The sequence below is a fragment of the Synchiropus splendidus genome, chromosome 7 (genome assembly GCF_027744825.2).
Source record: "Synchiropus splendidus isolate RoL2022-P1 chromosome 7, RoL_Sspl_1.0, whole genome shotgun sequence".
Classification (NCBI taxonomy): domain Eukaryota; kingdom Metazoa; phylum Chordata; class Actinopteri; order Syngnathiformes; family Callionymidae; genus Synchiropus; species Synchiropus splendidus.
The window spans coordinates 12,179,408-12,207,027 of record NC_071340.1 but is presented as its reverse complement, the minus strand read 5'-3'; the positions used below and the strand labels follow the sequence as shown (position 1 = coordinate 12,207,027).

The window sequence follows — 27,620 nt, the reverse complement described above, 5'->3', positions numbered from 1 at the left end:
TAATAAAGAATTGTATAATATAATGCGATAAAATAATGAAAAGGAACTTCTTTATAGATTATAAATTATCAATAATAAATGATCAGATTTTACTTTTGCTCTGACCTCACGGGGGCCGCATGACTACAGGCCTCATGTGGCCCCCAGACCTCACTTTGCCAGCTTCCTTTCTGAATGAGTGTCACTGTCCGGCCCCTGAATCCTCATTGCCAATATTGTGCTCCTCCTGTCACGACTTTTGATGTGGGGGAAAAAATGCTAAAATGAGTAATAAGGCCAATAAAATCACAAACATGTGTATCATTTTAAACTCACACATACACACACGTCAATGCAGGAAGGCAGGAAGCAAGAAGTGAAAGACAGCAAATTACCAAAAAAAAAGTTGCACTGCCACTTATTAGAATTTATTTAATGACTTTAAAATTCGTTAAAAAGGTATTAAGTATTAAGTATAATACTCAGACTAACTTTTACCCTAGAATAGTCAACAAAAGCTCATTCTTAACAGTATTAACTGTAAAAAAGCAAGTAAATTGTTTATTGATAGTTAATATGAGTTCCCCATTCTGAAGTGTTACCTCAACCTATTCTGAAATAGTGAAACAGGGGTGTGTAGCAGGCCGGGACTTTGAAGGATCTTGAAGTCAAACATGTGACGCACGTGAGATCGCTGTAGATGACACCTCAGAGGGATTGGTGTCCCCAGTCGGGCAGCACTGACACAGCGAGCAACCCACTTCATGAGGCGTTTTCTCGCCCTAGCTTTGCTAAATTTGATGTCAGCTATATTTGGAGAGATCTTTTTTTTTATTGAACAAAACCGACATCGACACATGACTCGTGTAGCGGATTCATCCCAGCTACCCAGAGTGAGAGGCGGTGACACCTTGGGCAGGTCTACATGCGGAGAGAGACACACACACACACACACAAACACATACTCACATACTTAAGAGGAGTCAATTTTTGGACCTTTCCAACTCGAAATGGACAAATATGTAGATAAAAGGTTTAAAAAAACAATCAATAAATAGAGATCAATTAACCTCGGTGCAAGAAGGAAACCTAGAAGCCAATGACGACAACATACACACTGCCTCGATATCTTTCATCACTCTACATGTACGACCTCACTCTGTCTTGAGAACTGGACCAGCAAGTTGCATGACAAAGAAGGAAGGTCTGGATTTTCTGTTGTCATGCTGAAGATCTACAGCACAAAAACACATGTGCCTCAAGTGAAAGAGAAGGATGCTCTGCAGTGCTGAAAAACAAACAGCACTTGACAGCCACCTGTCGTGGCAGGTCCGCTCGTGGTTGGGTTTAAAAGTTGCGTCAGTGTTTGTTGTTTGCATTGCAGCCCATCTGAAAAACACCTGCATGTGAGAGAGTTACATAACCGGTATGTGTAATCGGCAGTTCAAGTGTGGGACACATGTTCACTCGGTGGGTTCAGAGAAACCTTCGCTCACATCACATGCAGATAACAGAGGGCAGGAATAGCTCGCACCGATCACTTTCCCTGTCTCTTCCCAAGATCACCAACTCCTCACATGCCAGCGGAGTCTGAGTCAGAGTCGGACATGTGCAGCTCACATTAAGTTTTACTGCCGTATTGAATTACAACGGCGGTCAAATGTCAGAGCAGTGTGTGCTTGGTGAGTGTGTGTGAGGGTGTGTGTGTGTGCTATATTTTTCTTTGCATGCTGCTTTATGTGTTTTTGTATGTGTCTGGTTAGTTGACCCATGTCCTCATGTTGACCCACCAGCCTCCGTATGAGGAGTTGCTATTATATTTAGTTTAAATGAAAGTTCACTTTGTTTGAAATAATAGAGCTTTTCCTGCTTAAAAATGAAGGTAAAAAGTACAATGTAGTGGTGGTTGACCAGAAGGATGGAGGTGTGTTCTCTTCAGCACCTGGAGAAGCAGCGCCTGAAAAGCTGTCTTCTGAAAAGGAGAATATTTGAAGTTTGATTTGTTGGGTTTTGAGGTATAATACACACAAAGGAATTGTACACAAAGTGTGTAGAAATTAAACACTTCTGTAGAACGTGTTTCATATGAGCATTGTTTAGTTTCATTCTTGTGTATTAATTTGCCAGTAAAAACAGTTACTTCAGTTGATCCTTATAAAAGACCTGTTTCTAATTCAAAAATATAAAAAATACAGATATGATCCTATTAAGAATATTCATTAATATTTTTACAAATTTAACTTTGCAAGCTTATATAATTTTTTTGTATTTTTATTTTTTGCAACATACATACATACATAATACAATTCCAATGAATAAATAAATTCTTTATTTTAATGCATTCGAATGGCTTTTAAATGTGTGTAGGGTTGCATAACTAGCATGCTGGTGCCCCTTAGACATTTCCATTCTTTTTTCATTTCAGTCAAAAAAATGTTATAATAGGACCAATAAAAAGCGAAAAGGAAGTTTCGGAATGTTTTGAATTTTTGTATAATGGGTAAAAAGTTTGGGGCTTTAGCTTGTAAAGGGATCCCAATAAAAAAGATAAATGACAGGAGCATTTTTTCAGCACGATAATAGCAGGTGCACCTCATTATGTAATGTGAGGTCGTAACCGAAGGGAATCAGAGAATGATGCAGAGAATGAGATGGTGTTGATGGACAGCAAATGTAACTTTAAATAAACTGGAGGCTTGACTCACAAAACTTTTGTTCGGTTCACTTGATGCAGAGTTCAGATCTGACTTCTTCCACACCTTGATGTTTAAGTGTAAGTGTACAGATTCAACTTAAAATTGAACTTTCTGGTGTCAAATATTGGAATGGGTTTAACCCCCGGAATGGTGACTTCTGGATTTTAACGTTTTCTGCAACCAAGGACGATAAAGGTCGCAACTCTGTTTACAGAGAAACACACCGGACCTTCACATTAGTCAGTTTGGGGGTCCCTCAAGTGTCTGGCTGGAGAGTATATAATGAGTAGAGTCAGGCTGGCGATCACGGTCCAGTCACATGAGGACGCTGCATCTTCCACCAGAGGAGGTGAGCCGAGGGCTTGTGTCACAGCAGTTACGTGAGTCTCTCAGCACAAGCTGCACTGAAGTGATCAAATCAACTCAGTCCATGTGACTTGAGAACGAAGGAGGACCAACACTAACTAAGTGGACGCAGACATCAAGGTTATCCAGATCATGACATGCTAATCCTGCATGTAAAACCCAAATGAACTGAAGTCACTAGAAGGAAAAGATTTTATCTCATGTAACCTTTCCCTGCCTACTCTGAGGGCAGGCCGCCGTCACGACCCTTGTCACCGATTCTCCCACCTCAGACTCGAGTTCTCTTTAAAAGCGTGGCATTTTCAGGACATTCACTTGACCTGAAGACAGCGGGATGATGGGTCATTTATCACAGCCAGAGACTCCCCCTGGAGAGGAGGGGACAGGACGTTATAGCACCTCTCATTACAGAGCTATTTATGTTGCTATGACAACTCCGAGCCCCTCAGAGAGACCGGCCCGCGCTCGATAGTCAAATCATATAGCTATTTTTACTTGCTCTCTATTGTATTCTGCTAGAGCTCTACTTAATCATAGCCGTCAGGCGTCTTTATACGCTGATATTAAAAGAGTATCTGAGAACTGATGTCTCCTGGACTACATTGTTACGCAATGATTCATAGAAATCTTTGCAAATATGATTGTGGAAATGATCTTTTCATTCAGCAATTCATTCACAAATGACATGTATTTATTCATTTGAAACGAAAACATTTCCTGAGGTCACCAAGGGTCTGGTTCTGCCCCTGGAGTCGCCTCAAAATCTCTACATCTATGGAAATGTGAAGTAATGGTAGTCTGCAAAACAAGAAGCTGAATGAACCAGCGTTGTGCCGATGGGCTGGGATTGAGGCGGATGGTGAAAGTGTCATGGCATCGGACCAGAACCATAATAGGACAGGACAAGCATTGCGATGACTGATAAATGGCGCCCTCTAGTGGCTAATAGAATAAACTAAATTCTCAATGGTCTACTACTGTCTCCAACTGGCTGGAGCCTGTCCCAGCTACACAGGGCGAGAAGGTGGACGCACCTGGACCCTATCAGTAAGAGTCAACAAGTAACTTCCACGTTTTAAAAAACATATTGAGTATTGATCATCACATCTGATTGTGTGGCCTGTCGAATATATTGTCTTGTTAATTCATTTACATTTGCTATAATAGAAATATTGGATTTGAATAGCCAGCAAAGTCAAAGTTTTTGGATTGTAATAAGGACTAACGTTGAATCATTTCAACGTTAGAAAAATGTCAATTGATTCAGTGTCGACTCACTGCCTTTTAGATATTTGGGTAGTTTTCTGGACATGGTTTATTTTAGTTTATCAATTCTAGAGTTCAGAATGAGGTTTAGTGCAAATTTTCAGAGCTCAGTAGATTGTGATCTTGCTATAGAAATCATAAGGTTTCCTTGAACAAGTCGATCAAAGCCATGGATTCTTAGCAGACAGCGCCACCTAGTGGCCTCTGTAAACTAGGCTCTTATCTCATGAAGCCTCACCAACCCATCATGAGTCGATGGTGCAAAACGACAGCCGTAACTCTGGAGTCTAAAACGTTCCTCACAACTCCCTTCAAATGCCTTGCTGAAAGGATAAGTGGCTGTTGCGAGGATTAGAGAGGCTGAGAGGTTTCTGCATTTGAAATGAAGTTAAATGAGGATGTTAATTTGATCCAAGCTTCTTAAGCTGCAATGCATTATGGGTCTTACAGTTGGAGGGGTTGTCATGGTGCCTCTCACTGGGCATTCATGTTCTGGCCTAGCCATTCTGAAGCTCCAGATCAGTCTTTGTTGCTGACTGATCTTGGACTCCTATGATCAACTGAGCGACTGCATGACATTCACTGGCTTAAACTGAAGAGCTGAACCGTTAATGACGCACTAGACACATCAAAATGCTAATCAGACAAACAAAATTAAAGTCCAGTCGCAAACTTGTGTGAGGCTGCGTCAGCAGGTGTTTTTCAGGTTCCATCCGGACCGGAACGTTGTCATCAAGCGTGAGTGAACTTGAATCTCTTTTAAACTCGTACTTATGAGAAGTTAAGACCCCGAAACAGCGAGTGTTTGAGTGTGATCCTGTGGGTGACGTGGAATCTCTACTGTCTCCACAACATATGGAGCATTTGATGGTACTTCCTGACATGAAGAGTGAGATGTTCATCAGTGCAGTTATGTTTGAAAGAGAAATTGTCTTTACATCTGAGACTAGAGAAGACTGGAGGAAATGATTCCCTTATTTCTGCCTCAATACTTCTATCGTGCACCAGCACAATTCAAAGTCAGACCTCCACCAAGCAGCTCATATTGAGATTTCTATCCATTATTATATGTCTTTAAATTCAAATGCATTTGGTTGTTTCAATAACAAACTGCCCCGGTAACGACAATATTTTTTTTTGTCATTAATATCGCATGAGCACGAGCCCACCGGAACTGGCTCGTACAACACACACAGTGGATGAGAAACAGGCAGCTCTCTCAGTATGCACTATGTTCGACGCTACATGATTGCTATACAGTGCAGACAGTATTTCTTCTTACATTTCACAGTGATAAAAAAGGGGTTCTTACACATGATGAACCAACATTTTAGCATATCATTCATGATATATTTAAGAATATAGATCGGACAGGATCATATGAAAAAAAAATTGACACCCGATCATTTCGGTATGGTCCCATCATCGGATCAAACCATCCCTAGTTGGTATCAAGTTGGTGTACCAGTCGAGGGTTGTCACAATGCAAAAGCTGTGAGGAGAGGGGAGACACAAAGGGAAGCTACTGGTCAGGAAAAAATGACTTCAATTCAATTTCCTTAGGGTCCACATCACACACTGTGGCTGTTGTGTGGGCTGCCAAGCCAAACATCCGAATGAATAAAATGAACACTGGATGGGGAAAATTTGAACAAAAACAAATAAGACTGGTTGATGCAATTATTCCTTGTCAAACAGTGATTTAAAATCTTACTTTTTCATTTAATGTCCATTTCTGTAAATCATTCTCAATATATAGAATGTATATGTCAAACATCTCGGCTAAAAAAACGATGGCCTAATATAACAAAGATTTTATTCATGATCATTTTAATTTTAATTATTAATAAATACAGAAAAATGTAATAGGTGAAACAGTTGCAGTTTCACTGTGACTTTGTTCGGGCCACAAAAATACAGGCCAAGGGCAAAGTGTGGCCCCCAGGCTGTACTGTTCCCAGCTTTAGTGGCTGCAGGTGATGCCACGTTTGGCCAGTGGGAATACAAAGCTGAGCAACACAAGAAAACATATCACTTATTTAACTTTGTACTTTCTTCCTAATGTTGCTGTCCAGTGGATGTGCTCCTTGTTACCTGAGCGGCTTGTGTATCCCAAACACAGCTGTGTTGATGGCCCTCTGGTGATGACTGTTCTGTGCAACCAGAGGTCAAGATTATCGAAGGTTACATGTCCTTGTCGGGCGTGTCATGCTGTAATGACTCCTCATGAAAGTGAGGCTGACATTGCTGTCAATTCTGCTTCTTCAGGAGCATGATTCATTTCTGAGGAATTTGACATCGCAGCAGACCAGAACTCCAGTTAGACTCATCATAGCTGTGAGCTGCTTCAAGTACTGTTTGAATTATGCAAAAGTGATGCAGGCATATCATAACGGATTTAATATAGATTGTAGGCAAACGGAAAGGGAGCTTGAAAAACCAAGAGTCACATATTTACATTGTGAGTCATGAACTTAACACTAAACAAGGATTTTCTTATCAGACATCTGCACACATGCGACCAACACTCATTGGACATGAAAGCACATGACCTCACCATTCTCCGGCGTTATCACCACATAGACAGGCTGGCGCAGACCTTATGTAGACAAAGACACATGCACTGCACGCCCGCGCGCACTTCCAGTAAGAGGTACTTAGAATAATGTGCATCCTCTGGGCTGGAAAAGAATCTTCACCTCCCCCACTTGTGCACAGCTGCCGGGGAATCAGAGAGGCTGAACTTGGATAGAAAACAAACCCTGTCACGCTGAGGAAATCACAGCTGGAGGGACCGGCACGGAGAGAGAGGCAGAAAGAAAGCCTCAGGCAAGGCGGCCTTTTTTTTTTTTTTTTTTTTTTTCCAGGGCGAAACATACAAAGGAGGGCAGAGAGAAAAACAGTGGAGTCTGGCACGGATCTGTCAGTTGTGAGTTCACCTCTGGAACATTCATGTGCATGCTAACAAGGAGGAAGTTTATCTGATCAGTTCTGGATCAAAGTTGGGCTGAACATTCTTGAAGGTTAAGGAGAGGTAAGATTTTTTTTTTACTTTTGTATAGACGCAGAGCAACCTGAAAAAATGTGAGAGACACTTGACAAAAGAGGATTCGGGGTGTGAGTGGGTGTCAGGAGATTTCACATATTAGAGTTGCTGAACAATTATTGACACAAGAAAGAGTCCAAACAGGATAAGGCCGATCCCTTTTGGAGTTTGTGTGTCATGTCTTAGTCAGCATTAAAATGTTGCTGTTTGACTGAAATAATTTTTACACATGAAGCTAAATTGCTTCAAAAAGTTTGCTGTTTTCTATGTGGCTGAAATGTAAAAATGCATGCTGTCGTGAGATACATTGTAGCAAAATATGCTCAATAAATAAGAAACATGAGGAAAAATAATGTCTTCAAATGGTAAAAAAAAGGGATAAGCATGACATGAAAAATAAAATTCAAGGAAGCGCTGTTGTTACAGCTTAGAAACTCTTTATGTGTCAGATGAGGCCTCGCCCAGGTATGTTGTTAGTGTACAAAACTAAACAGCTTCCATCACAGACCCCTGCAGGAACCATGTTGGCCACAGTAAGGAGGAGCCACTCGGTCCTGCTGATGTTGGCGTGCTCGCTGATGGTGGCGGTCCAGGAGGTGGTCGGGTGTCGGACAGTCTCCGGGCCCGAGTGTGACAAGGCCCCATTCATCCCGGGCTACAACCTGGCCGGAGAAGGTTTTGACGTGGTGCGGATGCACCGAACAGGAGCCTACGTCATCAACGTCAAAGGTCACCTGGGGGAAAACCGCACTTGTACGCTGTGTCCGAACCGCTTCCAAAGGGGACAGGTGACATATAAATCTTGATTAATCGCACTACAGCTGAGTTAACTCGTGATTAATGGCAAATTAATCACAAGTTTTCGTATCTGTAACATTCTTTGGAATCAACTCAAAGCTCTGAAAAGGTTAAAAAAAAGACTGTGAGCATTATTGGCCACTCTTCAATTGAATCTTCCTTTAAGTTATATTTAAAACAGATTAGAAAATGTAACTAACTCAAATAACTCAGCTGTAGTGCGAGTCATTGAGATCAAAAATTGTAATCTATTGACATCGAACCGACCCAGCACTGACATCTGTGTTCCCCCTCATCAGCTGCAGAGGCTGCCGGCTGCCGTCCTGGACTGGAGATCCCTGAGCCGCTGCAGCAAGCAGCTCTCCGGCGCCCTGCACCACTCGGTGGACTCCCTGCTGCGCAGCTCCAACTCGCTGGTCAACAACAACTGGGATGTGGGTTTGAGCTTGGACAACATTGGGAAAGCAGTGCTGCGGGGGAGCCGCTCCGACCTGGCCAGGTTCGCTCGCTCGCAGCACAACGTGCACAAGGCCACCTTCGTCATCCAGGAAATCAGCTGCACGTGCTACAGGTGAGGATGAAGAGCTGTGGCATCAGAAAGAGCAAGTCATGTGACGTTCTCGCCCTGTGATGCACTGCAACAACTGAACTGACAGTGTACAGTACAGCCTTGGAATTTAACTCAATTAGTTACAGGAAACAAATAGTTTTGCTTAAAAAATAAGACATTTAATGGTTTTTACATCAGCACCCATGATGAAGGAGAATCATGAAATTGTACTGGTAGAAGAAAATGTGTCAATGGATGCACAATGAAATGACCCACGAAGGAAGCATTCATCCAGCTTGATGCTTGAACAGTGTTTTTAGCCAAATTTTGCAAATTTTTGCATCAAACAGTGGAATGTGATTCCAACCTCTAGCTGAATCTAACTCAACTGATCATTTTAGACTTCTTCAGTTCTTTGTTTACAGATCGTCGAATCCCACCAGACTGACATGGTTTCAATATTCTACATCTATGTACATGACTGGCCTAAAAACGCAGTCAAAGAAGATCCAGCAGAGTCATCCACGCTACAGCACATCACAAACAATAAACCTAAGATAAACAGAGAGCACATCGCATGATGCTGAGCAATGCAGTGGGCTGGATTTAAAGATGACTAATCTGGCAGGCACATTTAAGCCTAAATTGGATTCCAAAAGTGGGTCAAGAGAGCAACGTGATTTGAGTCAACAGCAAACGCAGTTTTCACTGACAGGATAACTAACAGTTTTGGCAGTTTAATCTGGGTCAGTGTTTCACAACAATATGTTGTAATTGAACTGTAACTAAAACAATCTTAATCGAGAGGATACCAGTTCTTACACTGGCTGTTTTAGGTTAATACTGCTGTTCATATGGGCATGAGAGAACAGAAAGATTTCCATGGTCATGGTCTGACGTTACTTATGCTATGTGCCATGTGCCCACAGCACATGCAGAAGCCATGTGCTTCAACTGAAAGCTTGGGGTGATAGAATGGCTGCTACGTGTGACAGGATCAATCGATTGACAACATCTGTGTCGGGTGGATTTTGACATTCGCAGCTATCGGCTGGAGGACCATCCTGAGCTGAGCGTTGAGTTCACCAAGCATCTCAAGCGACTCCCGCTGAGTCTGAGCACCAGCCAGAATCGAGCTCTGTACCGGCGACTCATCGACACCTATGGGACTCACTACATACACCAGGTCAGACAGAGACTGATTCACCATTTCCCTCCCTCTGTTTCTTGGTTGCCCTGACTTTTTCTTCAATGACTTGTATTTGAACTGTCCAGGTCCACCTTGGCGGGAAGGTGCGGCGCGTCACGGCCCTCAGGAGCTGCTATGCCACACTGCAGGGCTTCTCAGAGTCAGACATTAAAAACTGTCTGAACCTGGAGCTCCGGATGTCTCTGGGTTTCCTCCCAGCTAACGCTTCCTTCTCCAACAAATGTGAAAAAATGCTGAAGGCCAACTCCAGCACTGGCTTCTATCAAGGCTTCATGGCCAACAAGGTGGAGGTGTTGGGAGGAGATCGCTACTTGCCAGATGTCCTTCACCAGCAGGACCCGACTGAGGCCTACCACAACTGGATGACGAGTCTCCATGACAACCCGGATGTGGTTTCCTACGCCATCTTTCCTCTGCATCTCCTGGTGGAGGACCCCCAGATCAGTAGCAACCTGAGAGAAGTTGTCACTCAGTACATAGAGAGGAACAAGCTGCAGGACGACCAGATTGGTTTCAAGAACTGCTCCCCAACACCCAACCTGGACCACAACTGCTGCCCGCTCCGAGCAGGAAGAGGAACCTTCACACTTGAAATCCAGCGCGCCGCCAACCTCAAAGCGGACACCTTCACCAAAACTGACGCCTACGTCAAAATCTTCTACAACAACATGTACGAGGAGACGGACACGGTGATGGACAACAACAATCCCACCTGGAACACCACTGTCTTTTTCGGCTCCATCGAGGTGGGACACGAGCTGAGGCTGGAGGTGTGGGACCGAGATGTGCTGTACAACGACGTAGCGGGTCGATGCCGAATCTTCCCTGAGAGAGGAACTCACTCTCTCAGCTGCCAACTCAACAAAGGAGTCCTCTACTTCGCATACACCATTCAGTGTGATCCATATCTGACGGGATTCAGGTGCGGACGCTACTCTCCCACGGCCGAGTAGCTAAATTGAACCTGACTGCTTTGAAACCTGGCGAACAGTGAACACTATGTATGCTTAACTAAATAGGTCTGGCATCAACAAAGGGTTCATTCATTCGAAGGTCTGCCTTCAGATTCCATAAATTATATTTCTGATTGGTTGCTGTTTTTAACATTTAAGCCTTTTCCTAACTATAAATATAATTCTCTTTCATCGTCCACTTGTCATTTAAATGTTTATTCATTTAATCCAGTATCAACCAACGCTTAAGAAACTGCCCTTGGCCTCACTTGGAAACCTCATCCCATGTCCTCCCACCCACCATTGTCTAGTTGATGCTGCACATGTTTCTGTTTCTCTTGTCACAACACTTTAATGAAGTCAAGAACGCATGACCACTTTTCAGTTTCTCAAAAGGAGAATTCTCGGTGGCAGAAGGTTCCGGCGAATGGCCTTTAAGAACAGACCAGCAAAGTCATGATTGGTAGAAAAATGAACATAATTGTCTTGTGTTATTGGTAGTGAACACTTTCCTAAACAAGATGTTTGATGAAACATGATGTGATGTACTGTCTGGTGATGGGGCAATAAAAGGTTGTTCATTTGAATATTTTTATTTGTATGCATTTAACTCTTTGTAGACAAAGATTAATAATAATAATAATAATAATAATAATAATAATAATAATAATAATGATGATACGAAGAAGACACTGTAGAATAAACTGTAAATAAGAGCAATGGCTCCCTCTGCTGGCTGTAATACGAGCCTTCGCTACGATCACAGCGCTTCCAACATGGCGTCCCTAGCAACCACCGACTCTCCTGCTCGACGAATCTCGGTACGTAAACTTAAAAAAAGGTATCACGATATGAATCCTGTTATATGTATATTGGAGCATGTCGTCAATACACTTGAGTGTATTAAAATAATGCCTCACTTTAGATGGTGTCAGGTGTACCTTGGTGTTGCCAGTTGCTAGCCTTGTTAGCTCCCAAACATAAGTCACATTAATCGTTTTAGTTTAGTTTCAGTTTTAAATTTAATGACGTTCTTGCATTTAAAAATAACAATAATAATAATACTAATAGAAAAAACATATTTTTTATATGATGGTGACAGCATTATTTATTTGCTAAATGAAAGTAACGGTGAATTCAGTTGTGGGTTTCATTGCTAACTTGCCTTCACTGGATTTACATAGGCTGAAGCCCAGAAGTCCAGAGGATCGTCGTCGTCCTCAGTCTGGAGAAATCAAGAAGAGCACAGACATTCCAGAAACAAAGCTGCTCAGTTCTTCAGGGAGGCTGAAACTACTAGGCGGCAGTAAGTTCAGCTGCTTGTTTATCCATGTTGCAAATTCCTTCTGGCACAGTAAAAACAACAAGTGGATGTAAACATACTCTTCAAATATGAGTCTATGTGTGTGTTCAGAGCTAAAGGGAACAGCCCAATCCTCTCATGCTGCGTTCGACTTCTCTGCATTATTCAACCTTGTTTGAGTCCATCTCTGTACGTCTTTACAGGATTGAAAAGTTGGAAAAAGAAAGAACCTTGTCAGTACTGTGCCGGAGAAACGGCTGGGCAGATGTGAAAGAAGCACTGGAGGACTATGAGAAAGCACTGGAGGAAGACAGAAATTCTGAAAGTGGGCACCTCAACTAGAAAACTGGAAACAAAGTAAGACAAGTCACATGGAATGTGGTTTGCTTTGTTTACAGAGTTACTCCTACAAAAACAGCTGATGAAGATCAAAACAGAGGTGAAAAGATTTCGGACGCAGCTGACCGATGTGAATGAAAATCCAAAATGTAAGCAGCACAACTAATGCAGGTGAGAGATAGTGAAGTTTCAAGAGCTACAGTAATGGGCATTTTCCCTCTGCAGTGTTGGACTGCCTGAAGGAAAGCATGTCCGAGGCCGAGCAGTCCATCCATGGCCTGAAGGAGAAGCAGTGCACCTGGTAGGAATCACATATTAAACACGATTAAATATTTAACTTCCTGTTAAGCTTAGACCTTTTTTTCTTTTGTAGTTTGATAGTCCAATAAAGTGTTGTTAATTGTGCATGAAGATGAAAAAAGATTCCGTGGCCAGCAGATTATTTCACTAATTCTGATCGGAAGAAGAGGCATTTCAAAAGGGCTGTTCTTCATTCCAGCTTTGAAGAGCTTCTGAAGGACGAGTGGACATATGGACAGGAAGTCAACGCTTATGACAAGAAAATTGAAACCTGGAGCCTGGTGGTAAATTCAGACGTAAAACAGCTTTCAAGTCCACATTTTAAGGTCCAATTTTGACTCTGTATTCTAGTTTAATATTCTGTTGTCACGCTTCACATCAACTATAACAAATACCTTTTTAGGAAACCAAACCTTTGAACAGAGGCCTTCCTGCTGGGGTGAAAACACTTGAATCCTTTCTTCAGAAAACTGGAGGAGCCTGTGGAGGCTGGGAGAAGTTTGATCATGAAGCATTTCTCAAGGTTCAGTACTCTTCTTCTCGTGCCTTGAAAGTGCACTCACAAGATGGAATAACTATCAACACATTCATGGAACTGATGCACAAACGGTCATCCTCCTCCTCTGTCTGACACCTTTTTTTATGTAAAAACAGCATTAGTATAGGGCACCATTATGTTCTCTCCTCTAAAGGTTTTGATCTAAATAACACTTGTTTTTCTGAACAATGTCGGGTGCAGGTCTGGAGGAGGCACGGTGGGCAGCCAGCCTACAGAAAGGAAGCCCAACTGCTTCTGCCCAGTAAAACATTGAAGGAAATTGAGGAGCATGAAGCCTGGCACCAGGAGCATGTGAAGCTACAGGACCAAAAGAGAGCGGTAGAAAACTCAGAATAATGCGGTTTTAAAATGGTTTAAAGATGAGTTCATCTTAATCTAAAGTATAATATAAATGATCTTCCGTTCACAACTGTAGTCATGGAGGTAATAATCTTGTCTAACCACTGTGATTATTTGTTTCGAAGCATTTTCGAAGATAAAGTTTTGATTTTAAATCATCCTGAAATGATTATTAGTTTAGAATAGATTGCAGGAGGACACAAAGTTCATGGTTGAAAGAGAATGTGAAATTAAGACACATTATAATGGCTCACATTGAACAAAAGTTTGTAACCTTTAAGTGAAAATATAAATAAATAAATCTATTGAAATATGGCCATTATTACACAAACAAAAAAATATATATAAATAGATGTGGTGTCAAAACTGGGCAGGGATTAGGGTGATGTAATGTGTAGTGGTTTTTAAAAAAGCCAGAAAATAAATACATGTATTTTTTCTGGATCATAAAATTAAACAAAAATATTGTTAATACAGAAAACCATAGAACTTACAAAAAGCATGTTTCATTTATATATGTCTAATAATTTATATATAAAGGGAAAAATTATGAGTGGACTAAAACTTTTTTTCTCTCAGACTGTTTAGTTAAAGTATCATGGCCACAATTGCTTTGTGGAATTACCCGACTCAAATTCATTTTTTTTCTATGTATTGTATATTGATGTATTGTGTTTTCAGGCCATCCAGCAGTGGAAGGTCAACAAGGAAACGAAACATCTCTCAAAGGTGCAAAACCATGAGGAGGCAAGGAAGATTGATAGAGAGGCCCGGAGCAGCTCACACAGGTACGACAGAATACACTCCTGTGATAGTGATAAGAGTGTTCTGTAGAGTGATGTGGGTTGTGTTGTACAGGGCTACGGAGCACAGGAAGTTGACAACACAAAGAATGAAAGAGAGGAAAGAAGCTAAAGAGAAGATAGAAGAGAAAATAGATGAACAAAGAGATGCTGAACAAAAGGAAAAGATATGCTCAGTGAAAGTATGAGACTGATACCAGGCAAGAGAACAATCATGACTAGTTTTATAGTGGAGTGATGAGGATGTTGTGTGTTTCAGGAGGAGCACCAGCGTCAACTGGAAGTCAAACTGATGATTGAGGAGCAGAAGAGGCTGATGAGAGAAAACAACTTGATTTGGTTGGAAGAGAGGAGAAAGAATACAGTGAGGAGGAATGAGGCGTGCATGTCTTTGGAAAACGTAGGATAATGAAGTCGAAGATGATGGTGATAAAGAATAAACGCCACAAACATTGTAAATATGTTTCGTAATTTCAATAAAACTAACATTTGATCTCTTAAATGTTGGTGCCTTTTATTTTGAAATCAGTTTGGGAACGGAAACGGTTGCTCATAGGTGCGGATGCAAACATGGCGGAAGAGGAGAATCAGTTTGAAGAATATGAACAAATAGACTTTTTACGAGATCGACATGTGCGATTCTTCCAGAGGACGCTTCAGGTGTTGCCAGAAAGATATGCATCTTTGGAGACAACCAGGTTTGGAACGTCGTCGTTGTAAGCAGCCAAGCCTGCTGCGCTCACTGTTTTAGCGTTATGAATGGGTTGCTAGCTAGCTTAGCATGTTGACAACACCTCGAGAAGTTGCCAAAACACCAGTCGCACTCACTTTAATGCATCACGTCACCGCCGACTCCCTACTCAGGATGAATCGCACCAACCTGCGTGGGGAATAGTTTTCGAAGTGAACCGAAGCAGTTGAATTGATGCTGTCTGACTTTGCAGGTTGACCATAATATTCTTCGCCCTGTCTGGTCTCGATGTGCTGGATGCGCTGGATGTGATAGACAGAAGCGTCATGATCGAGTGGATCTACTCGCTGCAGGTTCTGCCTACGGAAGACAGTAAGACAGCATCACACTTAAAACAAGAGTCTCTTCAGCATCGACGTACCAAACTGCTATTACAGTGAATATTACTTTATCACGTACAACCACTTATGATAGTCTCCTCTTTCCACTGTCATCGCCTTCCATTTGCGACCATTCACCAAAAGCAATATGTGGACATGTTAAACAAGTCCCATAAATTGGTGGTTTGCCTGTTGCCAGTAAAATACATGATCGATGTGGGTCAGTTCCAGCTGAATAAAGGATGCTGTTCACCTCAGTACGCTTGGTGAATGACTATGATGAATGTCTAGGGTGGCATTGACATGTATGTTTTACAGTATTGTCACTGTATGTGTGTCAACATATTAGCCAGTAATAAATCATCATAATTCTATTGATGATATTGAAGTGTCTTGTTATGACTTTTCCCTGGAACAGTCAGTTAAATAAGCAAGTTATAGGTTTTCTTAGCCACTATAAGGACCACGCAACATCACATCCATTTCAGGGAGATGATGAGATTTGATTTGGTCCAAATTTTTTGAAAAGTAACCATTCTCTCTATGTACACTGACGTCTCTAGTTTCATAGGATTTCAAAAATTTGACACTTTTTCACAAGTAGATAGAATGATCATAATGGTTGTAATTACCAAACAAAGGTTTTCTCATCCAAAATACTTTCTCTGCTGAGACATTTAGCTACATCTGTACAGTACCTCTGATACCAGATAGAGCTGAAAAATAATGAAACACACTCAGGAAAAAGCTTTGTTCTGAAGAGGTTATCAACAATGTTCTGCAAATTTACGTGCTTCTAACTTTAAATTGTGAATCATAATTGACCACCACCGCTTTTGTGAGTTTACTACTTTCCCATTACTAGGGTTTGACCTTCAATACTGACTAAAAAATAAATTTGAAAAGGTGATTGATGACCTCTCTTAAGCAGATTCGATTGTTCTTCTCAGTGGTTTTCAACGTTTATAATCCCATTATATACGTCTGCAATGATGAAGAAAATAAAACAAATAATAATGTCATGAAATATTTCTTATTACTGTAGTTGCCATAAGTGTAACTGGGTTGTGTTGGCACTATTATTTGGACGAAAGTACTTTGACTTAAAGTTAGAATTTGATAACACAAGCCATGTGGGTTGCTTTTGTGTTGTTGAATGGAGATTCAATGGAGACGGTGTGGTTGAAATTGTTTTTAATTCGTACTCTTACGTCATTGTCTGAAGGCTTGTTGCATCAGTTCTCGAACCTCCAATGTTTGGCCTGTCTATCTAAATGGTGACGTCAGTTGGTCCAGTGTTTTTCTCTTTACTTTTTTGGCATAATGAAAACAGAAAGCAGCCTCCCGGTGTCCTTCCCTGACCCGACCCATCTTGCACCAAAGTGAAATGGGCCTCAATATTTAATGGCCTGTTTTCTCTCTAACAAACTACCCAGTGCCATCTGCGTGAATGCCCAGTTAGTTAATTATTCAAGACCTCCGCAGAAGTCCTGTCAGCGCCGCCATGCTTGATTGGGCTCATTTTTGTTGTTGCCATATGCCTGCTGTCTGCCAACGTCGGCCTTCACAGAAAAATAAACTAATGACATGGCAGCAGTCACTTGTGCGCGCACCTGTGCTGTATAATGCAGATGAATTCTCCGCCTCAGTCCTAACAGTCATATTTGAATCTTTATCCTTACCATGGCGCCAGTGAGTCTGCTTTTGTCGTAGTTGTTCTGTACTGTTTCTTGTAAATCCAAATGTTTGTTACATTATCCAGACCTCTGTTGCTCTCTCAACAGTATTATTTGTCTTACTTTTTCCATGCAGCCGCCTATTATTTCTTTCCCCACTAGATGGCAGCTAAACGTTATTCTCTCGAAAGGGACGTTCCCAAGCGTTGACCTGAAAACTCACGTTATCATTTCATGTTTTATCCTTTTCAAATTTGTTATTTATTCTCCTATCAATATGTTTCAGAGTCCAACCTGAGCCGCTGTGGTTTTCGGGGGTCGTCACATATTGGAATTCCTTACAGCACCAAGGTAATTAGATTATTATTATAATTTAAATATTTGTTATAATGTAATATTGTATAATGATATTGACTTCTTTTTTTTTTTACTTGTGTAGTTGAACTTCTAAAGTAAAATCATTGTGAAAATGTGTTTTTCACACTCCTCAGAGACTCAGAGATTCCGTTCACTGCTCAGCGCTTCCCTATTGTGATGCTCTCCACATGTTGTCATCTCTGCATTCAGGGTCCAGGTGTTCTTCATCCGTACGACAGTGGCCACGTGGCCATGACATACACAGGCTTGTGCTCCCTGTTGATCCTGGGAGACGACCTGAGCCGGGTCGACAAACAAGCCTGCCTGGCTGGCCTCCGAGCTCTGCAGCTTGAGGATGGCAGGTCAGCAGACTCAGACTCTTATTGTGAACCAGATTGTATTATATTTTTCACATCTTTTCCACATTTATGATACGATGAGACAGACCTTTAGCTGTCACCTCATGGTCATTTTATTAACTCCATATCCCTGCTTACCTGAAAGCGTGAAAATATTTGACAAAGATTTAACAGAACAAGGTTTGGAAATGTCAAGTGAGATTTTTTTTTCAGTTTTTCAATATATATTTTTTTGTATATTTTTCAACAAGATGACATGGATAGATTTCACATTATCTGGTTGCCCTTCATCAAGACTCAAACATATACTACTGCTTAACTTAAAATGCCCACTTGAAACTCCCTCGGAAATGACCAGAATTTTACTCCACAAAAATATGTTTTGTTTCTTGCGGTATTGATGTGTTGGAAAACCTTTGTGCATGTATTCTCGCTCACAGCTTCTATGCAGTGCCAGAAGGAAGTGAGAATGACATCAGGTTCATCTACTGTGCTGCCTGTATCTGCTACATGCTGGACGACTGGTCAGGCATGAACATCCAGAAAGCGATCGACTACATCCACGACAGTTTGGTGAGTGGATGTTGCTGCCTGAGGAACTGTGATGAGACTTGTGCAACAAAATTAAACTGTGGACAAGCGAGGTATGTGTTGAACAGTGAGGACATGGACAACATGTTCTCGGCATCAGGAAATACTACAATACACTGTCACTGATCTGTACATGATGCTAATCCACTTGTTGAACCACCAATAAATTCATCCAGCGCAACTATGTTATAAAAACAGCTAAAAGCTGGACTGCACCAATAGATGCCTTTGCACCTAAATTTCAACAGTTAAGTGTCAGTCAACATTAAAGCTGAGCGTTTTTATTTTTGCAATTATGACTTCTTGATCTCACAAGTAAAGGCATCAATTAAGCATTAATGAACATGTTTGTGAAAGTACTGTACTTTTTAAAATAATATTTGTTAAAGATTTAACATGTTACTTGAGCAATAATTACATTAGTTAATGCTTTAGTTACATATTAATGAACATATTTTATCGCATTCATTACTATATTAGCTCAACGTTACCAAACAAGCTGTCTTTTTAGAACGAAGTTAAGCGCAGGGTTTTGAAACAATGGCGACTGTTGCTGTACAGTCCAGTTTTTTTATTTCAGTGTTCTTTAAAGTAATGGAACCTAGTATTGCTCTGTGTCCCGTCTCTGAAACTGAGTGCATCATCACTTCAGAAACGGGCCTATTAATGGGGATGTGGGACACGATCCCAATGAACTGAGAGTGTTGTCCAGCAGCCCGACCATCTGATGTTATGTAAGCAGGACTCAGCATCACTACTGGCTGCAGCTAAACTTCAACTTTCAAAGGAGAACCTTCACAATGCATCTTGTAATGCAACTGTCTTTCTTTCTTCTGCACACAGTCGTACGACAATGGCTTCGGTCAGGGATCAGGGCGGGAGTCACATGGTGAGTACGATGCGTTCCATCATGGTCTTCACTCGTCTTTGTCGCAGACAAATGGCTTTTATCTGACATGGACGCACTGCTCTTCAAAGACATGGCATGAGAACCTCCATTGTGGTTTTGGAAGGTTCATTTTAGATCAGAGGGTTTGTGGGCGTGCGGCTGCCGAGGGCATGAGAGTGTCTGATGGGAGTAACTGGTTTAAGGGATTAAACATCACAATCCTTCACGGTTGATACATTGTCCTCTTTCATCCCTTATTTGCTCACGTTAAACCGTATTGTTGCAGTGCGACTGCGAGCATCCTACACTCTAAATTTTAATGAAATAAACGAGGAATTGAAGCGTGTATGATGTTTGTTGACTTGTCACAGATCACACCTCCACATTGGGATTCGACGATCCATCTGATGTTGTTTAAACCCCTGGTGTCATGTGTTAGCATTGTAGATATCCTCACCATCTTGTGTCCTGTCTTGTATTTGTTGAGCTGCTCACAGCTCTTCAGCATATCAGCCCCACAGTGTCGTATTAAGTGGCCTAACAAAAGTGTTCATTCTAACTTTAAATAGATTCCATTCGCTGAAATGTGCCTTGAGCCGGCGATGGATTGTGCAGTTTGGTGTGCAGTATAACACTGGCTGAGGTCCCTGGCTGGTCTGTAGTCATGATGCGCCATGATGTCAAATAAATCTGAGGGTTGAAATATGTTTTTTTTTTCTCCGTCTCATTAATCCATAGCTGTCACCTGACCGTCACATGCTCTGAAGATTTACTGATGCACTCTGAGATGAAGGTGCCTGAAGTGACATTGACAATGTGACACCGTGTTTTATGGTCCTGAACTAAAGCCCATGTAAGAAGGTGTCAATCGCTGTTTAATGAAAGTGAAGGGTTTTACATCTTCTCTATTTACTTTCAATTAGGGGTGAGTGATATGATGATATTAGATCGCAACGGATTAGGACGTCCTGATAGTCTACCATAGTGAAGACTGAAGAGATTGTATCGGTCACATTCTATAAATGAATCTCAGTGGCAGAGGAAGGTTTGTGCCCACTCGTGTGTGTGTATGCTCCATGTCCTGTTGCACACACTCACAGATCAAGCAAACAAGCTGGTCCAAAGCGCTTGCCTCGAATTGTTTTTAAACCCGACACTCGCCTAACTTGACCTCACACCTTCACCAGTGTTCCCGGTCTGACATGCGACACCAAAGACGGCGTCGCTAATCTAACATGACGTTTCATGTCAAAACCTTGATCTGCACTCGTGGACCGCCAATGTTTACCTCATCACCTCAAAATGTGAACACTCACAGAATGGTAAAATAATTAAAGATTCATCTGGAAACTCCCAAAATTAAGATGAAATGATGCAGTAGAACTGTATACATTGCTGCAACCTATTAATTTAAGTCATTTTTATCATCAAGTACTTCTGTTTAGAAAGGTTCTTTGGCCTAAATTGTCTTGATTTGTTTGTCTTTGTGGGCTGTTGTACCATACTGCAGCGTCATGTTTGTTTGCAATCTCCAGAAACTTGCAAGTTAGTCCCAAATATATTGTGATTAAAAATGAAATTGTGATTCTACAAAGTAAAATAATTGAGATTCGATGTTGTTGCCATCATCCACCCCTACTTTCAATGTATTTATTCATGGTGCTGAAAAAGAAAAAAACGTAAATATAAACTGTTGTTTTGTCTGTGTAATCTTCTCACATTCTGTTGAGCGAACCTATTTATGATAGTCTGACATCTGGTAACAAGCCGTACTTACAGTGTTTTCTCATGTCTGTGTGTGAGTCCAGGTGGCTGGACGTTCTGTGCCATCGCCTCGCTCTGTCTAATGGGTCGGCTGGAGGAAGCTCTGAGTCAGCGGGAGCTGGACCGCATTCGCCGCTGGTGCATCATGAGGCAACAGACGGGCTTTCACGGTCGCCCAAACAAACCTGTAGACACTTGCTACTCCTTCTGGGTGGGAGCAACGTTAGAGGTAAATGTGAGCTGGAAACATGCTCTATATGTGTTGTTAGATAAGTGGGTCATCGCTGTGCCAGAGGAACATGCTCGTGATTCGAAAAGCAATGGAGGAAGCTCCCAACTGCTGTGAGTCACCCTAAGATGTGAGCGCAAGTGAACGTACATTGCTTTGAATTTGGGAGGTCAGAACCGAGCCTTGAGCGTTCACGCACCAACAACACATTTGAATAAGTCGAAAAGCGCCGTACTGTGAGAGTGGCGAGCATTTGCTCCGGAGGATGCGGTTCTTTTAGATAGCACACTTTGTCGAATTGACGTAGAATTCTCTTTCTTGTTTTCTCCCTTTAAGCTTTTAGATGTTTTCAAATACACCAACTTTGACAAGAACAGGAGCTTCATCCTGTCCACGCAGGACCGCCTGGTGGGAGGCTTCGCCAAGTGGCCTGACAGTCATCCAGGTAAATATTTGATGGAGGTGTTTGTTACACAAACAGTTCGTATTTTTTCTTCACTGTCCTCAGGTGAAACACGTGGTCAGGAAGTGGTGCCTAAAACAAATATACACTTGAGTGTCACATACTTTCATTGATGAGGAGCTCTGAAATAGCAAGGAGTCAATCATCCAGAGTCGCTCTGTGTGGTGTGTTTGTTCTGAAAGTTGAGCAGATCAGAAAGAGGAAGTTCCGTTTGTCTCACTGGTGATAACTGCTGAAGCAACCAGCGAGACCTTTGGCTAAAACAAACTCAAAAAGTCCAGCGACGTTTGATTTGTTAAATGAATTTTTTTGTTGGAGACAATGAAGCTAAAGGATTTCTTTGTCTTTTTCATGGTGGTTTGCACACTGGTGTTAACTAAACAAGCATTGTCGGCTCCCTTGCTTGTCCAGTTTGTGTTCCTCCCGCTCGACAGCAGCGACATCCGGGTGGAGTTGTTTTACCTGAGACGTCTATTGTAACTCTAAACGGCCACACTTGTGTGCGTTCTTGCTCGGCCTGCGATGTGTAATTGATGAGCCGATTGTTCGCAGCTTGGAGGAGGACACAGGAGAAGGAGCTCCTTGTCTTACACAAACAATAGAGGAGAGAACAGTGTCACAAATATTACCAGACAAAAGAACATTTTAGGGGGAAAAAACAGCTCAGTCGGAAACAGAGCCGACGAGTAACAGTAACTTGAGACTCCAGATGTTTTCAGGAGTGTAACTGTGTGCAGCTTTGTCTTTGTTTAGTGTCTTTTTCCTGTAGAGGAATTTCTCACTGTAGTATCGTTGGTCTGCAAAGGGAGATCATATTGCTTTGGAACCATATTTGATTCATTCTGCTGCTCCTATAGGGGCCTAAGTCTCCGCCCCTTCTGTTTGGTCCATGGGAACTAAGATCGGGAAAAAAATGGATGGAAGTCAGAGGGAGATCAAAATGATTTTCTGCTCCACTTTGCCTCATGTCCTGAACACACACACACACACACACACACACACACACACACACACACACACACACACACACACACACACACACACACACACACACACACACACACACACACACACACACACACACACACACACACACACTGGACCTGTAATGTATGTGTAACTTATTTAGGATTTAGTTTTGCGAGTGAAAATACATCATTATTTGGACTACGCATGTTTAGCAGAATCCGACTGCTCTGGCGCTAAGGCAGATGCTAAAGGTTCTAAACTGTCAAAGGTAGACGGCAGCAAAGACTTACCGCGACCCTGTAGGGCTTGTCCCGCATGCTGGCTCTCACTCGACCAACTATTGAGTAGTTTGCTACTAGATATCACACAAAAGTAACTTTTGGTGCTGATTGAAAAGCAGTGCTTGGCATTAGAATGTGCCTTTCAAATTCACAGACATCACATCTATGGCAGATTTCAAGTAAGATCAGAAAATGGCTTTTATCTCTCCGTTGACTTCAGTTCATACTTTTAGTGGCGGAAGTAGATGGGCAGGACTAAGGCTTCCCATAGAGGGGAAAAAGGTGACAGCAAGTGAACTGTTTTCTGCTCTTCTGCTGATCAAATGTGTGGCCAACATGGGCTTCCAAATGTTCATGACTGGCGTCCCGTTTTAGATTTCTGATAAGGTGATTGGAATAATAGCCACTTATCTTATCCGTCACGCTTTCCACTGTCGCCTCTGGAGCGGTCCAAAGTGGTCCTTTATGAGCGGTTACTGTCAACCTCTGCTGACCAGACTACAGATGTGTGGAGTGATAGGAGGCGAACTGTACTGGCAGGTGCAGAATCTCATGTCAGCGTTTGGCCAAACCATGAAGTGATACTAGCTCTTTGCTTCTGTGCTCCATTCAACCATGCAGTCATTTTGTGAAAGCCATCTCCTTTGGACTTTCACTGGCCTCGTTGAGAGTGATGCACTGCAGCCACTATGACGATGAGCCCTCACCAAGGCCATGAACAAGGCTTGGATTGATTCTGATGTCGGGATCCAATCTCCCGTCATTTCATTATAATTCAATTACTGCTCCATTTACGAGCCTGTGTAGCTTTTATTTGATCCCAGCGGACCGGGGTCACGGGTAGACGTGAATAATTCATACCGTCTCTGTCAGACAGCTTCAGCTTTGCTGTGGATTAATAAGGGAGAGCTGACTGCACCATAGATCTGGCTCTGGTTTTCTCAGTCTCAGTGTATTGTCTTTCCTCCTGTCGTCCTAGATCCTCTTCATGCCTACCTGGGTCTGTGTGGTCTGTCTCTGATCGGCGAGCCCAGTCTGAGGAAGGTCCACCCGGCCCTTAACATCACCCAGAGAGCCTTCGAGCACCTGCAGCAGGTGCAGCAGACATGGAGGGACCAGAGCGGCAGCTGCAGCCAACAGCACTGACAGCGCCATGAGCCACCACGCTGCCTCTGAACAGGTCGTCTGAGGGAGTTGCTCCCAAACAACTGCGCAGGATCACTGCTTTGCCACCTTACAGTAAAGACTCTGAACATGGAGAGCTCCATTTTGCTTTTTGACACATTTGCTGCCTTTAATAAAAATTCTAAAAGTCTAGTCCACTAAAACACGCACTGAGGTCTGTCGATTTAGTCAGAGTACGGTTCAGTTTTACATTTTACTTAACACGCAGAAGCCAATTAATGTCGCTTTGTTTTCAAGTGACACTTTCATAAGTGGCCAATCTGGAATTTCTGACATCAGAGACTCAAATTGTCTGTCAGGAAGGAAGAAAACTTGAACAGAGGATTGTTTACATCCTTATTCTAGCCTACAGGTGGAGGGTCCCAAAGGTGATTCCCGCCTGACCTCACTGCGCCTCAAGGATTGTTTACCTGGTAACAAATGTAAATAGAGATGAATCATGCCGAGAGATAGTTTGTGAAATAAAATATTTAGATATCGCCTTCGCTGGTTCTGGGGAACAGTTATTGTTTATCCAGAAGCTAACTCTGGGACTCTCTGGAGGAAGGGCGAAGAGGCCAGAGCGCTGCCGAGAAACCCGGCTTGTTTCCCTTCAAGGCAGGAAAAATCAATGGAGGCAAGAAGCAGCAAACAAAAAATGATGTGTAATTGACTTTGTCCAGTTGAAGAGAAATGGTCTTCAGCGTAATTTATTTTTCTCTGCTGAAAACCTTCTGAAATCTGAAGCATAAGCAGAAGTGAATAAAAGCCATCTTCGCTCCAGCTTGGCGCCGTAGCCACGCCCTTTTCTTTTAACAAGCCACCTGCTCCTAAAAAAAGTGAGAAGCAAGAGGACTGAAAAGCTCAGCAGGGTGTGAAGGCTGCAGCCATTGTTGTCACCTGTCCCGATTCTGACCAAGCACGTTGGATTCGGCGACGCTGACCTTGACCTTGAACAGCTCTCCCGTCGTCTTTGTCCTGGATTTTCCCATCCGAAAACCAGAGCAGAGGACGGGGCTCGATAAATAAATAAATGCGTTTGGGGCATCTATTATTAAAGGTGTGGCGGCTGGGGCTGCTATTTTAGAGCATGGAAGACCGGCTAGTGAGTGGCAGGTTATGGTAATGAGTCCTTGGTTTATTTTCTTTGTGCTGAAGTAAGCATGCTGCGACTCCAGCGGGAGCCTAGTTAGCTGCTTGTCTGACACAGATCAATTGAAATTGGATGAACTTGATGCATTTTCGGATCCCACGCCCATAGAACGCTCCCTCAGCTGTACTAAGGATGGAATTGGTGGGACACAGGAAGCAACCTCAAACTACAACATATAACATGATGAGAAAATGCTTTTGACTGCGGAACTTGTTCGACTCTCATTTGCAATTCTACCTCTGTGTAAGATAATTCTGCCATTCTACAATTCTACAGTTACAAAGAATATGCATCCCTCGCGTTCGCTGGACTCTTTTCTGTGTCAAATGGATACATCCTTTGATGAATATAGACAGAGATGCTTTTTGATGCTGTTTTTAAAATGTGAAATTTTAATTCCCAACAACTAATTCATCCCATATCAAACACTGCTTCTGTGTTCGTTCGGCACCACATGGCTCCACCCTCCTTCCTTTGAGTGTCAGCTCTCATCCTGTTTTCATAGTTGTTCTCTCGAAGCAGCAGAAAATGTATTAGTCGCAAACAAACGCTGACAAATACTGTAAATGTAACCGAGTTTATTTTTTCTATGCTTTGTAGAGAGAGTAGATAAAAATTCACATGTGACTTGAATTGAAGGTGAAACTGTCTGAGGTGGTTGAGACTGTGAAGGTGTGGGTTATTTTAACAGTGGAAGACGAACCTGTCGTCAGTAAAGATGTTTGGCAATTTGTTTCTGTGGCTTTCTTTGTTCTTATGTGTGTTGATACTGTATTCGGCAAGATGTTCGAGAAGAGACGTCCTAGCATGTTTGCTGGAATCGTACCAGTAAAAACAAGATGATTTGAATGAGTCTGAATGTAGAGATCGGGGCTTTAATTGACAATTTAGAGTGAATAAATACATGAAAATCAAGTAAATGAGGTATTAGTTTGTTAAAATACCACTACTTGAAAGTGTGGAATTCTGTTCACTGAGAGCAGAGACCACCAACGCCGTGCCCATGTGGATGTGTTCCAAAAATGATCTTTAAATCATATCCTTCATTAAAATATAGTATATAATAACCTTAATAAACATAATGTTATATTGTTTCATCAAATGCTTCCTTTCTTCTAACACCATTGTAGAATCAATGTCTTTGATGAACATCATTTATCGCCCATAATAATTGAATTGTTTCAGTCACCTGCAGTGAAAGGTTGACCTAAGACCATTATACAGTGTTCCCTATATTCAAGACTCAGCTCTGACTCCTTTCACTGCCGCCCTCAATATTTGGAGACAATTTAATGCAAGGCGTTCTTGTTCGATGTTCTAAATCTGTCCTCTGGGAGGCCTGGATGTTTGGCGTCTCACAACTTCTGGCTCTATTTTTAGCTCCGCATTTGCTCATAGTTTACCCTCCATCCTTTCATTATTCAGCCATCGAATGGGCTGTGTGAGTCAGGCCTGCACGGTCTGGCGATGATTTTCAGTTCAGCCTCTGCCGGGCGGGTCGGTGACTAAGACATAATGAAACGGCTCACAGAGTTCGGACTCGGCCCAGTGCTGCAGTGCAGCGTTGGCACCGATGCAGTAATGCGATCCGACCCGACCAGGCTTTGATACCCAATCTGGCTCCGAAGCCGCTAAAATTTTAAACAACTTTTTGGGGGAACAATGCCCGCCCTGTTGGGACCGCCGGAGAGAAATGCCTCTTTCTTCCCCAGTGAATGAAGCCCATCCCAGATTCAAACTTGAGATGATCCCTGGGTGGCCAGCTGCAGCTCAATATTGGGTGTGGTTGTGCGTCCCCATCTTTTAGCACTGACCTCTCACCCCCTGAAATCCATCCATACATAACATATCGTCTGAGTGCTTCTGTTGTTGCTTTGAGTCATGTGTTGCTTGGAAGCTAAATAAATCTTACAGCACCGGTTCATGTACTTGTGACTTGAATCAATTCTACTTAGTTGAGTGCGTCCAATTGATGAGGCTATTGAGCTTATGGCTGGGATGTTTCCCTGCTGAAGAGGTCACACTCTCTCACCTGCAGGCGGCCACCTATAATGCCACATTTTGGCTTGGTTTAATGTACCTGTTTGTCCCAGTCTGGTGGTGAATCTTGGTGATGCCAAACATGTGGCTCTAGCTGGAAGAAAACA

At 42.3% G+C, this 27,620-nt stretch overlaps 3 protein-coding genes across 4 annotated transcripts; all 3 read left to right on the top strand.

The window, feature by feature from the left end:
- The first annotated feature begins 4,993 nt into the window (after positions 1-4,993).
- On the top strand, positions 4,994-11,439 carry prf1.5 (perforin 1.5). Of its 2 annotated transcripts, XM_053870914.1 has the most exons (6): positions 4,994-5,045; positions 7,026-7,341; positions 7,848-8,141; positions 8,451-8,722; positions 9,746-9,887; positions 9,977-11,439. In XM_053870914.1, the coding sequence occupies exons 3-6, from the start codon at positions 7,875-7,877 to the stop codon at positions 10,862-10,864; spliced, it is 1,569 nt and encodes a 522-aa protein (XP_053726889.1). In that variant the 5' UTR covers positions 4,994-5,045; positions 7,026-7,341; positions 7,848-7,874; the 3' UTR covers positions 10,865-11,439. The 2 variants fall into 2 exon arrangements, with proteins under 2 accessions (XP_053726889.1, XP_053726888.1); XM_053870913.1 differs by lacking the exon at positions 4,994-5,045 and having other exon boundaries at positions 7,018-7,341; positions 7,860-8,141.
- Positions 11,440-11,611: 172 nt separating this feature from the next.
- LOC128763063 (coiled-coil domain-containing protein 112) lies at positions 11,612-14,981 on the top strand. Its single transcript, XM_053871807.1, has 11 exons — positions 11,612-11,685; positions 12,049-12,170; positions 12,371-12,492; positions 12,566-12,655; positions 12,732-12,807; positions 13,006-13,132; positions 13,210-13,329; positions 13,546-13,683; positions 14,386-14,492; positions 14,563-14,689; positions 14,767-14,981. The coding sequence occupies exons 1-11, from the start codon at positions 11,641-11,643 to the stop codon at positions 14,914-14,916; spliced, it is 1,224 nt and encodes a 407-aa protein (XP_053727782.1). The 5' UTR covers positions 11,612-11,640; the 3' UTR covers positions 14,917-14,981.
- Positions 14,982-15,053: 72 nt separating this feature from the next.
- Positions 15,054-26,206, top strand: pggt1b (protein geranylgeranyltransferase type I, beta subunit). The gene is made up of 9 exons (XM_053871808.1): positions 15,054-15,205; positions 15,452-15,570; positions 17,541-17,605; positions 17,822-17,973; positions 18,411-18,543; positions 19,405-19,450; positions 21,259-21,443; positions 21,780-21,888; positions 24,136-26,206. The coding sequence occupies exons 1-9, from the start codon at positions 15,078-15,080 to the stop codon at positions 24,300-24,302; spliced, it is 1,104 nt and encodes a 367-aa protein (XP_053727783.1). The 5' UTR covers positions 15,054-15,077; the 3' UTR covers positions 24,303-26,206.
- The last annotated feature ends 1,414 nt before the right edge of the window (positions 26,207-27,620 follow it).

Excerpts from the sequence above, each read along its gene's own strand:
- prf1.5 (XM_053870914.1), top strand. The coding sequence starts at position 7,875 with ATGTTGGCCACAGTAAGGAGGAGCCACTCGGTCCTGCTGATGTTGGCG. Across the intron at positions 8,723-9,745 it reads ATCAGCTGCACGTGCTACAG|CTATCGGCTGGAGGACCATC; the intron begins GTGAGGATGAAG and ends TGACATTCGCAG. Across the intron at positions 9,888-9,976 it reads GGACTCACTACATACACCAG|GTCCACCTTGGCGGGAAGGT; the intron begins GTCAGACAGAGA and ends TGAACTGTCCAG.
- LOC128763063 (XM_053871807.1), top strand. The coding sequence starts at position 11,641 with ATGGCGTCCCTAGCAACCACCGACTCTCCTGCTCGACGAATCTCG. Across the intron at positions 13,684-14,385 it reads TACAGGACCAAAAGAGAGCG|GCCATCCAGCAGTGGAAGGT; the intron begins GTAGAAAACTCA and ends TTGTGTTTTCAG. Across the intron at positions 14,690-14,766 it reads AAAAGATATGCTCAGTGAAA|GAGGAGCACCAGCGTCAACT; the intron begins GTATGAGACTGA and ends TGTGTGTTTCAG.
- pggt1b (XM_053871808.1), top strand. The coding sequence starts at position 15,078 with ATGGCGGAAGAGGAGAATCAGTTTGAAGAATATGAACAAATAGACTTT. Across the intron at positions 17,974-18,410 it reads CTGCAGCTTGAGGATGGCAG|CTTCTATGCAGTGCCAGAAG; the intron begins GTCAGCAGACTC and ends TCTCGCTCACAG. Across the intron at positions 21,444-21,779 it reads GGGTGGGAGCAACGTTAGAG|CTTTTAGATGTTTTCAAATA; the intron begins GTAAATGTGAGC and ends TCTCCCTTTAAG.